A 16,701-nucleotide genomic window follows, 5' to 3' on the forward strand; every position below is an offset into this window, starting at 1 on the left:
ATCTTGACATGTAATTAATATTTAAAAAATAGTACTGAGATATTTTATATTCCTTTTTTTTTTTTTTTTTTTTTAACTGAGTCTTCAGAATCTAGTGTGTTATTGGGAATTCCCTGGCAGTCCAGTGGTTAGGACTCGGTGCTTTCAGTGCTGTGGGCCCGGGTTCGATCCCTGGTCGGGGAACTAAGATCCCGCAAGCCTCGCTGCGTGGCCAAAAAAAAAAAAAAAAAAAAATCAAGTGTGTATTTTGCACTGACAATGCTTTGCCCTTTCAAGTGCTCAGTAGCCACACATGGCTGGGGGCTCCCACCCCGGCTCAGGCTGTTTATCCTGTTACAACACAGCTGAGGGCCTGGACCTGCTCGCTCTGGAGCCACAGCCCTCTGGCCTGGCCTGGCACAGAACAGGCACCCAGAGCACGAAGGAAGGAAGGTCGCGTGGACAGAGGCTGGACAGCCGGTGTTGGCTGAGGGCTACTGAACCGGTGAATGGATGTCTAAGGAGTCGGCACATCCCTAGCTCACCTGATGCTTGCGTTCAGCCTCCTCCTTGGCCTTCTTGGCGCTCATCTCCTTCCGGAGCTTCTCCTCCTCCGCCAGCCGCATTTTCTCAGCCTCCAGGCGCCGCAGGTACTGGGGGAGGGGGCAGCAGGGTGCGCGCCAAACCGTGTGTGACTGTCACGGTGCTTCCCGCCAGCTCAACCCCACCCCACCCCGGCTGAGTTCTGGGACTGGGAATGACTTTGCCAAATAACTTGGTAGAGGGAAACTGAGGCACATGAGAAACCCTCCAGGTGCCACAGCGGGTTGGGGGCACCGCTGATCCCAAAGCCAAAGCAGGCTCACCTTGGCCTCCCAAAGAGTCACAAGAAGGGCTGGGCCCCTGGCCTGCCCCTGGCTGGAAAGAGGGAAATGAGGGGTCCAGTCTTGTGCATGCCTCAGAAGACGTAGAGCCCTACCTCCTCACCCCCCGACAGGCTCAGGCCACACGTGGGGCGATGTGTCCGCCTGAGGTGGAAGAGCATCCCTCGGAGGACACAGCTGTCACAGGGCTCAGAGCTGTGGCTGCTGTGGACCTGGGATCCTTACCTCAGCCCTGAGGCGCCGGTGCAGCCTGCGGGCGATCATGCCCCGGGCGTAGGCCTGCACGGTGATCACAGCCCAGAGGCGATGACGGAAAGCCTTGCGCACCAGGTAGGCGCGGCAGCGGGCCTGGAACCCGATGATGCGCCGGCGGGCCAGGCAGTACTGCTGGTGCAGCTTCCGGGAGCGGTGCAGGGCCTGCAGCCGCAAGAAGCCCAACCGCATCTGCAAGGATGGCCACCAGCTCAGAACCACTGCCCTGATTCCAGACCAACCCTGCCCGTGGAGGTCACTGCCCCGGGCTCCACTCTCCAACCTGCATGCCCCGAAGGCACAGCTGTCTCCTCTCAGACCGAAGTTTCCCAGGGAGTGGTCTTGGCTTTCCCTGAGATGCGGCCCCCCCAAGAGACCCTCTGAGGTGTTTAATATCCCAGGTGCTCATCACCCACCAAAACATTCCAGAAGAAAAGCACAAACATTGCTGACCAGATGGGGAGAGCTGCAAAAACCAGACTCGGACTTTGGGCTGGAGGAATGGTAGGGGCTGGCAGGGTGGCAAGAGGCCAGCCAGGCCCCGCAAACAGGTAAGTCCTGCTGCTATGGCAACAGGGCCAGGTTCAAAGGCTTCGTGAGGCAACAAGCAGCTCCCTCGAGAAGGCTCACCAGCCCGTAGTTCCTCCTGCAGTTGTGGCCCCGCCAGTGCCTCTGGATCAGCGTGGCAGCATTCTTCAGCTTCAGGAAGTTGGACCTAAAACAGCAGCATAATGCAGGAGGACCTCTGCCAGGGTCCGGGTGGGGTTTGGAATTAGGAGAGCAGGGCTGAGTCCCAGCTCTGTGTCTCCTTGGCTCCATGACCTTGGGCAAAGGCATATAACTTCTCTGCACCTCAGCTTCCTCATCTGTAAAATGGGCAGAATAATACCTGCCCTGCCTGCCTCACAGCCTTGTCGCATAAACCCAGTAAGGTGGACATTCAGAAGGTTACTCATGAATAAATGTAGGAGTAGTCAGTAAATAAAGATTAAACATTTTGAAAACTGTAAACATCACTTATTACTGACTATCTAACTCCCTGATTTTATAGGTGAGGAAACTGAGACTTGATGAGGCTGGGGCTGGAGCCCTGGTCTTCTGACTGAGTGAGCACCATGCTGTTCCCTGTGCACACTAGGCAGCTTCTACAGGCTGACAGTCACCTTCAACCTGGTGGAGGACAAGAGACCACACATCAAACAGCAGGTGTCTCCTGAACGTAGAAATAAATAAGGGAGGAGTGAAGGATGGCTACGTCAGTGTGGGTGAGCCAGCAAGCCAATTCCTGGATACACACACAAACGAGGGCACAGCCGTGGGAGGGGGCGGACAGATGGATGGAGGGACAGGTTGATGGACAGACAGGTGGATGGATGGACAAAGGATGGCTGGACAGATGGACAGACGGATGGAGGGACAGGTGGATGGATGGATGGACAAAGGATGGCTAGATAGACAGACAGACAGATGGACAAGTGGGTGGACGGATAGAGGAAGGGAGTGACCAGATGAACTGCAAAAGATGCAGGCTGTGGGATTTTTGTGGAGCTTGAATCACACCCCTGAGTCAGCCCTGCCCATCTGTGAACTGACACAGCTGTACACATGCCCCTTACACGGAATATGGGACACACTTTGTAACTCACAAAATCTCGAATTTCCCCTTTGGGAAATTTCATCAGGCATCTGAGACCAACAGAGGGTCCACTTGTGTGCCTCATGTGCCCACATGTGCAAGCCGGTGTGTAGGTGGGGGTACTGTGTTACTGGGCACGGGGGCACAGATGGGTCCACGTGTCTGAGTGTTCAACCCTGTTCACATGACCCTGTGTGCATGCTGTGCACGTGTGTGCATGTTTCTGTGTGTGCACATGGGTGTTTATTCCATGTTCACGTGGGAGGAACGGAGGTGAGCCAAGCACACGCACGCACACACACACACACACATGCGGGCTGAGGTGGGGAAGAGCTGGTCCAGGCACGAACCTGTCTTTGAATCCCCGGATGACCTTCTGGAGGAGGATGACTCTGTCAGTGATGGCCTTGTCCCGTTCCACCTCCAGCAGCATGTCGTGGTGGTCCTGGAGGGCAGAGCTCCTGAGCGGCGCCCCTACCAACCTCTCCAGTCCCAGCGCTGAGGCCGCCCCAGGTGGGCCCCCTCTTCCTTCACTCAGAGCCCAGGCCTAGGGCTCAGTTGGGCCCCAAAGGCTCCCAACCCTGCTCTGGCCCCATGGGGCAGCCTCTCACAGCCACAAGTACAGACAGGTACTGTCGTGGTGGATGCCAGAGGCCTGGGAGGGACAAAGGGAGCAGGAGGGGCCTAATTTGACTGCATGGAGTCGGTGGCCCAACACGCACACACACTGGCTTCATCCTATGGCCATCTCTACCCGAGTCCCAGCTCTTCTAGGTGCTCTGTCACATCAGCCCCTGGCCTGGGCCAGGCCACCATAGTTTCTCTCCAGGATCTTAGAAACAGCCTCCTAACCAGTCTCCTGTCCTCTGTTGCTCCCCCTCTGGCCTTCCCTCAAGGACAGATCTCACAGAGATACCCCACTGGCTCCCGGGGTCAAGCCTGGTCTCCTCCCCTGGCACCCGGGTCCTCTACCATCAGGCCCTGCCCACTTCTCCAGCCCCCTCCTTCTCACCCCTGAGCCCCTAACCCTCACTCCAGTTGGACAAAACTCATGGTTCGTTCAATACATGAATCAAATATCTCCATGTGCCAGCCATGTGCTAGGTGCTGGGGTGAGGCGGCAATGAACCAGGCAGACCTGGGCCCTGCCCTGGGGAATTCTCAGTCTGGTGGGGGAGGAACATCCATCAGATAATCACAGGACACATCACTTGGGGACAGGGCCCAGCACAGAGGGGCTGCTCAGCCAAGGCTTTCTGAACGAGTGAGTGAATGAATGAGAAGCAGATGTTTGGGGTCTGGAAACCACTACTGGTTTCTGAAGAGCCCAGAAAAGTGAGGATGTGGAGGATGGGGACAATGATGTCTCTGGCACTAGATGCCATCATGCTGCACGCCTTCCCTCTCTTACCCATGTGGGCTGGGCATCAGAACCACAGTCTGGAAGCCCTGCTCTCCACTCCAGGGTAGCGCCTGACCATGGGCACCTCACCTCTACGTGCTAAGCCTCTGAAACGGGCATAATAATTCTACCTCACGGGCTGCTGTGATGACTAAATGAGTGATGATGGACAAAAAGCCCCCACTGGGGCCTGGCCCACGGAACGTGCTCTCCAGGTGGCAGTTGTGAGACACACAGGCAGGGAACAGTCAACACATTTTTCCAATGAGGAAATGAAGGCTCAGAGAGATGAAGGCACTGGCCCAGGCCCCTCAGCCAGGGAGGAATTAGACTAGACCCCAGGACTCCCTCCAGCGCAGGGCTGGCTCCCCCGTTCCCTCTCCCCAGCTGTCCTGGGCTGCCTGGGCCCACCCTATGCAGAGGAAGGGGCCCTGCCCCATCACCCAGGACAGCCAGAAATCTAGAACGGCAGAAATGGAAACGGAGAAGCCAGCGCTCATGCTGTCCCTGCTCTAGCTGTCCCGTCTCCGCCAGCTCCAGCAAGCTCCCCCGGCCCAGCTTCCTGCTCCCAGCCCTGCCCCCTCCCCGACTGCCCAGCCCCCAAAGTCCTGCCCAAGCTGTGGTGGGAGCCAGAGGGCCCCAGGTGTCTGCTCGGGGAGCGCGGGAACAGGCCCGGGGACACCAGAGAGCAAGGTGAGCAGCACACGGCCGACCACAGCCTCGCATGAGCCCCGCCTGGCAGGAAAAAAGGGAAGGGACCAAAGGTACACGCAAGAGCCCCCTACCACAGCACATCCCATTTTGCAGATGGGAAAATGAGGCTCAGAAAGGGCCAGTGACCTGCCCAAATTCCCAGGACAGACAACCACAGGGTCAGGACTGAATCCAGGTCTCCCTGATGAGCCCACCTCTGGCCTTCGGTTTTCTCACCCAGGGTCACTGCTCCAACCCCACCTCCAGGTCATAGATGCTCTCAAATACCAACTGTCCCTCCACCACCCGCTCCAACCAGCCACAGCTGCAGGGCAGGAGGATCACAAAGCCCCAGCATGGACCCCATTCGGTGCTGCAACTCCTCTACAGCACACCCGTAGGACCTGTTCCCACCGTGACGGGGAGTTCACAGCCCCGCCAAGGCAGCCAGAGTCAGAGGCCGTGCTCACTTTCAGAAAAATCTTGGTTTTGCCAATCTGCCAGTCATCGTGGGTGCCCAGCACAGCCTCAGCCATGCGCTGACATGTCCCCCGAAGGTCATCCTGGGGGGTACATAAGAGAATGGGTGGCCCCACCAGTGGAAAGGCCACCTGGTGTCCCTCCCAAGGCTGGGAGGCAGGGCTCTTGCTCCAGCTCTGGCCCTAACTCTGTGTGGCCACAGCCGGGCCCTGCCTTCTCTGATCCTCACTCTTCTCCTTAGCTCGGCCCGATGATTATAAAACCCTCACCTCCAGCTAACAGCCAGGGCCCACTCACCACATGTGTCAAGTCCACACCAGCCGAGCATGGCGATGGAAGCTCTCAGATGCACTCCACTGCCTGACCCCAATTTTCCCAGCCATACCTGAGGTGGCCGAGCTGATGTCATGCCCAGCACACTGTTCCAATGAGAACACTGGGGCCTTTGCCCAGCCCAGAGCTGGGACCCTCCCTCCCGCCCGCCCATGCCCCCAGCTCCGTACCTGCTTGTAGGCCGGCTTCACGCCGGGCAGCAGCACTCGGTACCGCTCCACGAACTCCACGAAGCTGTAGCGGATGGGATAGCCGGCTCGGCGGATTCGGATGGTCTCCATCATCCCCGAGTACCGCAGCTGGCGCACACACAGGTGCCGGTCGAACAGCTGCCAGGCAAGGAGCCAAGGGCGTCAGTGCTGGAGGCTCCCGCTGGGAGGCCAGCCCTGCTCTGTATTTTCCTGGCCCCAGACAAAGGCCCCGAGAGGCCAAGGTCACACAGCAGATGAGGAGCAAAGGCGGGACCAGACGCGGCTCTGCAGTCCGAACCCACCGAGCAGCACGGCATGAGGCCCTCACGTGGGGTGAGCTGAGTGCTTTGAGGGCACAGAGGACAGACAGCTTAATTCCCCTTGGGACATCTCGAGGGGGGCTTCGTGGAGGAGCTTTGCTCTAACCCTGACAGGAGAGAGGGTGCTGGAGGGGCTAGCTCACGCAACGGTGAGCAAGCCTGAAAGCGCAGGACATGTTGGGGGATTTTATGGGGACTGAGGAGGCTAATCCATGCCAGGATTATGGTTGTGCAGGTGGTGGGTGCCTTGTACAACCCCAGGGGTCGCCCTTCATATTATAGCCATCTTAGGTTTATAGTTTTTCAGACAGCTTTCTGGCTGCTGACAGTAAAGTACCTTCCTTAAGAAAGAGATACATTTTTCTAATTGGCACAAAGTCATTTTTGTGATGGCAGCAGGGTTGGTGGATGGGCTGTGAAGGACCTGAGAGGCCAGGCTAGGGAAGCAGCAGCAGGTGACCGGGTCAGATTTGTGTTTGAGAACCACATCTCTCACTGCAGTGGGGAGGAGGCTGGGAGTGGGGGACAGGAGGCAGGGAGGCAGGAGACCCAGGGAGGAGGTCCTGCAGCCAAGGGCCAGGCCACAGATGCTGAGGTCAGCCCAAAGAAGGTTCCAGAGGCATCCGAGAACAAGAGAGATGGTGCCCAACTCCAGGGCCCTGGCCTCGGTCCCCTGGACCTCCTGCCTTAGAGGGGAGCTCGCTGGAGCCCTCTGTGACTCTCACACCCCTGAAGACCCGGTCCTGATCCCCTGGGGGACTGGCCAGCCCACTCTGGGGAATGTTTCCAGGCAGGGGACAGGGGACAGAGTTAGCATGCGGAAGGCTGGCTGCCGCCACCTGTTTCCTCTCCCTACAGGCACTTTCCCTGGCCCAGTACTGGCCTCCAGCCTTCCGTCCCTCCCCAGACCCTCAGGCCCCAGCTTCCCCTGGGCCTCCCCTCCTATCTCTGGGAAGAGGCTTGTGGTAAACAACACCTCCCAGAGCTGGGGAAGGAGAGGGCTCCCAGGGAGGGGCGGCCCAGGCTCCTGGCTCTGCAGCCTCAAGTCCCTCAACCTCCCTGAGCCTCTGGTCCCACATCTTGAACATGGGGCCATAAAGGTCCCTCCCTCCTGGGCTGTTGGGAAGGTTGAATGAGGCTGTGGAGAGACGATCCATTCTGCTCCGGACACACAGAAAGGGCTCAACAGATGTTACTCAGAAAAGCCAAAAACGAAAATGTTCCCAACCAGTGAAAGGAATCCAGGAAGGGTTCCAGGAGGAGGTGGTCATTGGCTGGACCAAAGGAGAGAAGGCTTTCAAAGTCAGGGCCACAGCAAGAACCACAGCTGCCATTTACTGAGTGCCTTCCTAGGCGCCAGGCAGTTTGCATGCATTATTGCATGGAATACCCCCAGGAGGTGGGTATGATCAGTCTCATTTCCATCTGTGAGGAAACTGAGGCACGAGAGAATGAAGTGACTTGTCTACAGTCACGCAGTGAGCAGGTGGTGAAGTTGGGATTTGAATCTGGCTTGAGCCCACTACTGCAGAGTCCAGGCTCTTTCCAGGGCACCTGCTGCCTCCAGTAAATAGGAACTTTGTTCTTTAAGCCCCTCAGGGGCCCTGCCATTCCCCACAGAGCACAAAGTCTCACATGGCCCAGCCCACCCTGCCCCTTCGGCCCAGCCCCTCCTACCCCCCCAGGCTGGTCCCATCTGCCTCCCCCTCGCCCCCTCCCAAGCCAGGGCTGCTCACCATGGGCTTCTTGAACTCGTTGGGCTTGATGCAGCGCACAAAGAAGGGCTGGCAGGCACCCAGCGTGCGCATCAGCAGCTCCAGCGACCGCTTGAACTGGCTGCTGAGTGTGGGCGAGCGCTTCCTGGTCTCGGCGCCCTGGGGGGATGGACCACAGCGATGGGAGGGGCTGACCCGTGCCCCTCCAGCCCTCCGGAAGGGAAGCAGGAGGGGAGAGGTCAGCTGGTCAAGGGCCTGAGGGAGAGCCGCCCAAGGAAGCAGGCTGGCCACGCACATGGGTTTTCCTGTCACCCGCCTGGTCTGGGCTGGAGCTTGGATCCCAGACGCACCCCCTTCTCGGAAGCCTCCCTGATCCTGGGCCCAGGAGCGCGGCACACGCCCTGGTGTGCTGGATAACTCTGGGCAAGACGCAGCCCCTCTCTGAGTCTCCATCCTCCCTTCCCGGTATAAATGAGTGGCCAGACTTGGTCACCTCAGGACGATGGGGTCGTCTCTAGAGACGGGTTAGACAGACCTAAATTCAAACCCTGGCTCACCACCTCCGAGTCCTGTGATTTTAGGCAGGTCACTAAGCAGCGCTGAGCCTCAGTCTCCCAAATGGGAATAGTGCCATCTATCTAGCTGAGCAGGCTGTGAGAGTCTGTCTCAGTAAACAGCAACCCGTGAGGGCGGCAGTGCTACCTGCACCCTCTGCCCTCCCTGTGGGATTAGCAGGTCAGCAGCAGGTGGGCGGGGCAGACCCAGATAAGCCTCCTAAGAAGGCACACAGCTGGCCTCTGGCCGCCGTCCAGCACCAAGGCCCAAGGGCCCCGTGCTCCACCAGCCACTATCTGGGTGAGCCGACCAGCGACCCCCTGCACCTCCCTGCCCTGTTGGGGTCTCCCTCTCAGAAGACTATGAAATGAGTTGGGGTCCTGGGGGAGGACCTGAGCAGCAAACAAACAGGAAGCAGAACCTCTCAGGCCAAGAAACTGGACATAGAAACAAGATTCGATTCCAAAGCATTTTGATGTTATTGCTTTCCTGGCAATTTCTTTTGGGTGAGGATTTTTTATTAGTGAATTTGATTATTATTGTAAGATTTTATATTTTAAATGAGTCATCATTTTATCTGATATCCTGTAGCACCAAAAACCAAGGATGCAGATGTCAATGTGTGAGATATGTGGGGGGAGGGAGAGGCATTTAACTCATTCTAAAGTTAGACCATATGCCCCCGGAATGAAATGAAACTTGCCAAGAAACAGCAAATGCTTGCTATTCTGAAATTTGCCATGTTTTCTGTTTTAGTATTATCTGGAATATATTCTAGGATTTTGCCAAGAGAAGCTGAGGAGTATTTGCACTGGGGTAGGGTGAATGTCAAGTCTGTAGCCCCCAAGTGTGCCCCAGAACCTGATCCAGCAGCAGCACTGGGTGACCCCCAATTGGGGGGAAACCTGTCCAGGGTGGGCTGTACCCAGCCTGCATTAGAGGCCTTGCCAGGAGCACGTGTGTGCACACACAGCACACACACAGACACGCAACACACACAGCACACATACATAGACACACAGGCACATAACACACAAATGTACACACATATACAGACACACACAGACGCACACCACACACAAATACACATGGCACACAGCACACACACACAAGACACACACACTACACACACATAACACATATACACACACAACACACACAGAAATACACACGCAGAGAACACCCGCACGCACAGCACACAAAGCATGCACACATGCACAATACACACAAACAACATACACGCACATAGGACACACCCTTCTTTGGTTTCGATCAGCACTCTGGAACTACTCCTGTCTGTCTGTCTTCCCTGCTGGGCTGTGAGCCCCGTGAGGACAGGCGGGTCTGCCTTGTTTACTGCTGTGCCCCAGGGCCTGGCACAGCAACAATCAACAACACTTTGCTGAACTGAAGTGGTGCTGAACTGGTTGCTAGCGTCCATGGGCTCCGAGAAATTGTCCAACTGCTCAAGCCACAGATCTAGGAACCATTCCCAACTCCTCCTCTCTCATATCCAATATGTCAGCAAATCTTATTGGCTCTACCTCCAAAATGGACCCAGAATCTGACCCCTTCTTACCACTTCCTCCACTGTCAGCCTGGTCCAAGCTGCCTGCATGGCTCTCTCGTTATTGCAATAACCTCCAAACCGGTCTCCCTGCTTCTGTCCCCCACTCTCCACACCGCCCTCCACTCCACTATCAACACAGTGATAGTGAGTGAGTGAGTGAGGCTGTTAAAACACAAATCCAGTCATGTCTCCCCTCCCCCAACCAGCTCAAAATCCTTAATGGCTTCCCAGTTCACTCAGCATGAATGCCAAGGTCCTTTGTAAGAACCCACATATCCCACAGGACCTGGTCCCAGTAACCTCAAGCCTCTCCACCACTTTATTGCCTCCCTTCCAGCCACCCCTGCCTCCATGCTCTTCCCAGGGCAGGTTGGGGCTTAAAAAGCACCTTAGGGTTTTGCACTTGCTGTTCCCTCTCCCTGCGATGCTTTTCCTCCAGAATGCACGTGGCTGGCCTCTTCACTTCCTCACCAACCTCTCAGTAAGGCCTTTCCTGATCCCCTATTCAAAACTGCAAAGCTCCACCACCAGCACCCTTCCCTCCTTCTTTTTTCCCCATCTCATAAGTCACCATCTGACATTATGTAATCCACTTATTTATTTGCTTATTAACTATTTTCTCCTTCTGCTAGAGCACAAGCTCCACGAGGACAGAGGTTTCTTTCTGTTTTGTTCACTACTGTGTCCCCAGGACATATGACAATGTCTGACATATAACAGGCATTCAGTAGGTATATGTGATGGAAGGAAGGAATGAGTGAATGGGGCCTATGATCCCAGGGTCTGCTCTCATTTCCCTGGCCACCTGGTTTCTGATTTGGTTTTATTTCATTGAGAGGAAAGGTCATCTTTTCCGACATTTGTTGTTTTCTGGGATAATCTGCAGATAATTAGGGATGGGGGTAAAGGCAGAAGTGAGAAGTCCAAAGGTCAGCGTTAAATGACGCCTTGGAGGGGATGTGAGGCGCAGGAACCTGAGCATGATGTGATGGGGCTGGGAAGTCACTGTCAGGAGGAGCCACCTGCATAAGGAGTGAACCAGCGTCCTGTGGACTCAGGGCGCCTGGGTCATGTGCCTGGGGGTGGGGGCGGGGCGGTGTTCATGCCCTGGAAGAGCTGCCCTGCTCTGCTGCTCCCTCCAGCAGCAACGGTTGGGGTGGGGCTGCCAGGGGCGCCCTGAGGAGGCAGACACAAGAGTCAGAAGGGTGGAAATTCAGGGGCTGGGGACCTGCGCAGGACACAGGTCAGATCACCGGAAGGATGTGGGCCCTCACCCTAAGGAGAGCGCTGCGGCTAGTACACTGTCATCCAATGAACTGACTCAGCATCCACACTTCACCAAGCCCATTTCCTTGTTCCTTTAACAGAGCTATCATGTTTCCAACAGTTACAAAGCATTTTTCCTTTCCTTGAGGCAAAGCTTGCAGATAGCACAGTACAGTGAAAAGGAGCAGGGACAAGAAAGCCTCACTGTAGCCCTCACTTGTACGTGACCTTGGCCAAGTCCCTGCACCTCCCTGAGACAGACCTGGAACCAATCCCTGTGTGTCACCAGCTGTGTGACTTCTCGCAAAGACCTTGGCCTCTCTGGGCCCCAGTTACTTTACCTGAAAGGTAGGGGCAATAGTAATTACTCACGGGGGTGCCTAAGTGGGCCAGAAGAGTAGATGTAATTGGTATCAAATCTGTCACTGCCAGGTTCTCATTCTGTGCTCCAAAAACTCCCTCGGGAGCGGGCCACTTCTGGACACCCCACAGTCTCACACTTGGACCTCTCCACGGTTCCTCAGCAAGTGGGTTCTATTCCCAGAGTTCCGGGAAGGAGGCTTAGAACAGGAAACTTCACGGAGAGGTCCCCACATGCCTCCACGGGCTTGGGAAAGAGAAGTAGGAGGAAAAAATGGGTTCAGTGTCTTCCGGGACTGCCCAAGACCAGGAGGAGTGTGTAGGCCTGGTAGGGGCTGGGCTGGCGTCTACAGAAGGACAGGAAAGACTGGGGGAGAGTCCAGAGCCACTCCTGTCTCACCAACACTGCGACCGGCAGTTTGTGGGCTTCATGGTGGGGACTGCCGGTGCTGGAGCTCCAGGCACCTGGGCCCCTCTCTGGTGGTGGCCCTACGTTCATCCCATCAGTCAGCTGGGCCACAGTGCTGGCCTGGCACCGACCGTGGGCAGAGGGCGGAGGCCTCCTTCCAGACAACCTCCCTGCTCTTGATGTGCTGGGGGCCCTGCACTACCACTGTGGTTTTGTGATTTGTGCCAGAACTCTGCAAGGCACCAGGCAGCAGGGGGATGCCAGACATGCAGGAAGGAAGGGGACCCAGCGTTAAGAGCGAATGTGAAAGGATGTCGGCATTAGGCAGAGAGGAAACTGAGGGCTGAGAAGAGAAAAGGGAGGCGAAGGGACGGCAGGGCTATGCTGCTGCTAAGGGTACCCAGCATCTTTGGGGCCCAGAGCGCCTTGGGAGCCACACACGACCTGGAGCTGGTGGTCAGGACACACCAGGGATGGTGTTTCAGGGCCTAAGGAGGTCAGGGGGCAGGGAGTGGCTTCTAGTCCCAGCTCCCCCGGATGTTGTGACTGTGAGTGAGCCACACTCCATCTCTGTGCTTCAGTCCCCCATCTGCAAAATTCAGAAAATACCACCTGCCCCTCCTGCTCCACAAGGTTAATCAGAGGATCTAACTGAGTCATGGATGTAGAAACCCTTAGTAGGGCCTGATGGAAGGAGCAGGCCTTGATGCCTCCAAGAGACTCCGTGGAGGCAGAGAACTTGGGAGAGAAGGGTTCGAGTCCCAACCCTGCCCCGATACACTGGGCAAGTCTCACCTCTTTTTCTAGGACTCAGTTTCCTCCTTTAAGAAACTGAGATGCCTGAAGTCCACACAACTCCAAAAACAAGAATCAAACCACTCCACAAACCACTCCACAAAAACGCACACTCCAAAAAAATAAAGAAAAAAAGGCCCTTTCCCCAAGCCTCAGTGCCGCAGGGGCTGAGGACACAGCCCAGCCCCAAGGGCTGCTGAGGCCTCTCCCGCCATCCTCTGGCCCCGGGCTGGGGTCTTTTACCTTCGCAGAAGCTGCTGACTGGCGGAGAGTGCCCGATGAATAACCACAGAGAAACTACAACAGGAACCACAGTGCACGGCGAGGTGGGGTGGGGGGGCAAGGAGAACGTGGCAGGTCAGAAAACAGAGGGCAAAGTCCACCAGGGAGAGAGGACAACCCTCAGGGCAGTGGTCTGGGCTTCTGGGAGGCTGGGGGCAACACAGGCAGCAGGGCAGGCACTGAGGGGGCAGCGGCTCTGCCCTCCCCTTGAGCCCCTCCACGCACTCTCCAGGAAGCCATGGGACAGGAGGAAAATATGAAATAAAAAGGCATACAATCCTGCAGGAAACAAGTCCACCCAGTGAGAAGGTGGTGGAGCTGGGATTTGAATCTGGCTTGAGCCCACTACAGAGTCCAGGCTAACACTCTAGAGACAAAGGAAATGTCGAGGGTGGGAAATTCTCCACCACCCCCCCCACCAATATGGGGTCCAGGGCTTGTGCAAATATGCCGTTTGTGCCCATTTCTCTGAACACCCACCCCTGTCCGCGTCCTCAAGGCTGGACGTCCCCTCTTTGCCCGTGCTCCCTGTTCGCTGCTGGAGGTCGGGGCGGGGGAGGGGCCCCCCATGGAAAACCGAGTCCTGATCAGGCTCTGCTCCGCAGCATCTCACGTGATCCTTCTCTGGGCCTTGCACCCCACCCACTCCCCGTCATTAGTACAAGAGGACCCAATAGGAGGATCTTGGAGGCCCTCCAGCCCCTCCCGGAACCACAGCAAAGCACCACCCCTGCTCTATGGCCAGAGGAGCTCAGCTGAAGCCACTAGACAAGGGGGCACCTAGATACCAGCCTGGCTTCTGGGGGCCCTTCCTGCCCAATGAAAACCACACCCCAACGTTACCATGGCGACGTCAGCCTGGAAGATCTGCTTGATGAACTTGTTCCTGGAGGAGTGGACCAGCTGGATGATGTCTCCATGCAGGGTGTCCCGGTTCTTCTCCAGGAAGCCTGGGCAGCGGCAAAGAGCAGTCATACCTCGTCAGCTCCAGCAGCCTCGCCCTGACAAGACTCACCCCTTCCCCGAAGCCACAACGCCTGGTCCAGGAAGACCCTCAAAATCCACCTAGTTCAACCACATCCACTTTACAGTTGGGGACTCGGGCCTGTAGAGGACAGTAGCTTGCCCAAGGTCACAGAGAAAGTGAGGGGCAGAGCCAGCTCTGGAACTCATCTCCCCAGCCTCACAGCCTACCTCTTCCCGGCCTGGCCAAAGAGGAGGGCAGGAAGTCTCAGGCCCCGGGAGGGAGCGGGGCACCTTGCCAACTCAACCACCGCAACACCTGAAATGCCAGCTTCAGTCTTTTGGATGAAGGTGAGATGGGCTGGGACCTGGGACCCTCTACCGGAGTGCTCTCACCTGGACAAACATCTCCTCCAGCAACAAAATACAAAGAAACTTAGGGACTAAAAATAACTACACACATGTGCGGTGCCAGCAATTGTGAACAATAAGATACAAAAAGGCCACAAACCGACTGCCATTCCTGAGCTGCTGGGAGCAAAAGCAGGGAACTGCCCATAACCCCTGCACACAGCACCACTAAGAGGGTGAGCTGACCACCTAAGCCCCTCCTCCAGCCCGACCCACCAATCCGCCACCGCCCTCACCTCACTTAAGGAACCAGCCCGCCCCCGCTCAGGGAGTGAGCAAAGGCACCTGTTTCTTGTTCTCACTCCCTCGTGCTAAAGCAGCCTGAGCCCGTGTAAAGCTTGCCTGAATTTCTCGTCTGGCTTCTTACCAATTTCTATTGATTAAAGAGTCCAAGGACCCAAGTTCAGTAACAAAGGTGTCAAAAGCCCTTGTTAAGTGTGTGCCCTGGGAGAGAATACAAGTTCATCTGGTACCAGGTAATAGTAAAGGAATGCATTTAAAAGACCTTGTGTTTGGATAGTGCCTTCACAGCTGGAATGCTCACAACTCCCCCTGTATATGCAGGACAGGTGGAGATTATCTTCCCCACCCCCACAAGGGAAGAAATTGATGTTCAGAGAAGCTAAGCAAATTGTCTAACGGCACATAGCAAGCCACGGGCAGAGTTAAGACCTGAGCGCAGGAGCCCTGGCACCAGCCCAGGGAGGCTCCCCTGCACCACACAGATGCCAAAGAAGGCTACCATTACCAGGGACTGAGGACTTAGGAACTGGTTAATGGGGGGCCTTGCTAGCGTGGAGATGAAGATGAGGAGCCCAAGGTCTGGGGATGCCTGAGGCGGAGGAACCCTGCAGAGAAGCAGCACCCTTTCCCCCAGGACTCAGGCTGCCCTGGCTGGCAGATGGCACAGAGACCCAGTGTGGAGCTGCCCACGTGGCATCTGGGGAGGGGTGAGCTGCAGGTGGCACTCAGTACTGGAAGGGGGCCTCTGAAGTTGGGATGGAATTGTAGGGTCCTAATTAAAGCTCTATGACAGACTCACTATGGGACCCTAGGGAGGTCCCCTTCTGGGCCTCAGTTTCCTTATCTGTTGAATGAGCATCATGCACCCATAAGCTCTAGCTTCTTTTTGGATCACCTAGCACCACACATGTCATAAATAAAATTTACTGAATTGAAACAGTGCTCTGTAAACAGAAAATGCTGACACAATTGTTTAAAGTAGCTCAAAACTGATTAGTGACCTTAGGCAAGTCATTTCCCTCTCAGGGCCTCAGTTTCCAAATCCATAAAAGTAGATGAGCCTTATGTTTCCTCCAGGTCTAATAATATTCTATAATTTTATAACTGAGTAGAGTTTGCTCAATTTTCATTTTCGTCTCCTCAGCCACATCATGAAGCCTAGTACGTAATAGATGGTCAGTGAACGTTGGTTGGACTGAACTGAAAAAAAAAACCCTCTCTTATTCCAAACAACAGATCCATTTGTTTGCCCAACACTCCTTCAAACTTAACATTGGCTTTCTTCTTTCTAACAGGTGGGGCGGATCTCACACCCGATAATTTAATGAGGGCTGAGCAGCCTTCTGATTCCATAATTGCCGCATGGCTTGCTCTCTGCCTCCTGGACCAACTCAGCAAGAAAGTATGAAAGCAGTGGCCCTTTGCTTGTTCGTTTGGAATTTCACTGGCTTTGGCTGTGGGTGGGACCCTTTGGGACTGAAGGCGGGAGGGCAGACACATCCCACAGCTGATGCCCATTCAAGGCCAGCCCTTTGCACCAGGGTGTGAGGAGTGTGGTTGGCAAGGGCAGTCTGCCCGCTTTTGACAGACCCTGTAAGAATTCCAAGTGGGGAAAACTTGACTGTTTTCTGACCTTCTTCCTCACTTCTAGCTTTAAAATGAGCCCAATTGTATCTCCCAGGAGAAAAGAAGATACATCTCCTTCAAAGACCAAACTTGGTCTTGTTGCTCAAAGAGTTTTGGTGAGTAACTGGGCTAGTTCTAGGCCTGGCTTTGCAGCCAATAGGCTGTGTGATCTAAAAAAACTTTAACTGCCCCTTCTGAGACTCAGTTTCCCCATATGTGCAAAAGAGCATTGAGCCCACCCGAAGAATTGAAAGCAGGGACTCAAAAAGATACGTATACACCCATGTTCATGGCAGCACTATCCACAACAGCCAAAAGGTGGAAACAACCCAAATG

At 55.5% G+C, this 16,701-nt stretch overlaps 1 protein-coding gene across 3 annotated transcripts in view; it reads right to left on the reverse strand.

Moving 5' to 3' along the window:
* Positions 1–16,701, reverse strand: part of MYO7A (myosin VIIA) — an 83,939-nt gene that overhangs the window by 48,367 nt on the left and 18,871 nt on the right. For all 3 annotated transcript variants that reach the window (XM_061202823.1, XM_061202822.1, XM_061202821.1), the window contains exons 13-20: positions 13,966–14,072; positions 7,907–8,044; positions 5,830–5,988; positions 5,317–5,409; positions 3,102–3,196; positions 1,746–1,830; positions 1,089–1,307; positions 525–632 (exon numbers count right to left, since the gene is read on the reverse strand). In XM_061202823.1, coding sequence (XP_061058806.1) covers positions 525–632; positions 1,089–1,307; positions 1,746–1,830; positions 3,102–3,196; positions 5,317–5,409; positions 5,830–5,988; positions 7,907–8,044; positions 13,966–14,072 — 1,004 coding nt within the window. The remainder of the gene's footprint in view (positions 1–524; positions 633–1,088; positions 1,308–1,745; positions 1,831–3,101; positions 3,197–5,316; positions 5,410–5,829; positions 5,989–7,906; positions 8,045–13,965; positions 14,073–16,701) is intronic.

This window comes from Eubalaena glacialis, chromosome 10 (genome assembly GCF_028564815.1).
Source record: "Eubalaena glacialis isolate mEubGla1 chromosome 10, mEubGla1.1.hap2.+ XY, whole genome shotgun sequence".
Lineage (NCBI taxonomy): Eukaryota > Metazoa > Chordata > Mammalia > Artiodactyla > Balaenidae > Eubalaena > Eubalaena glacialis.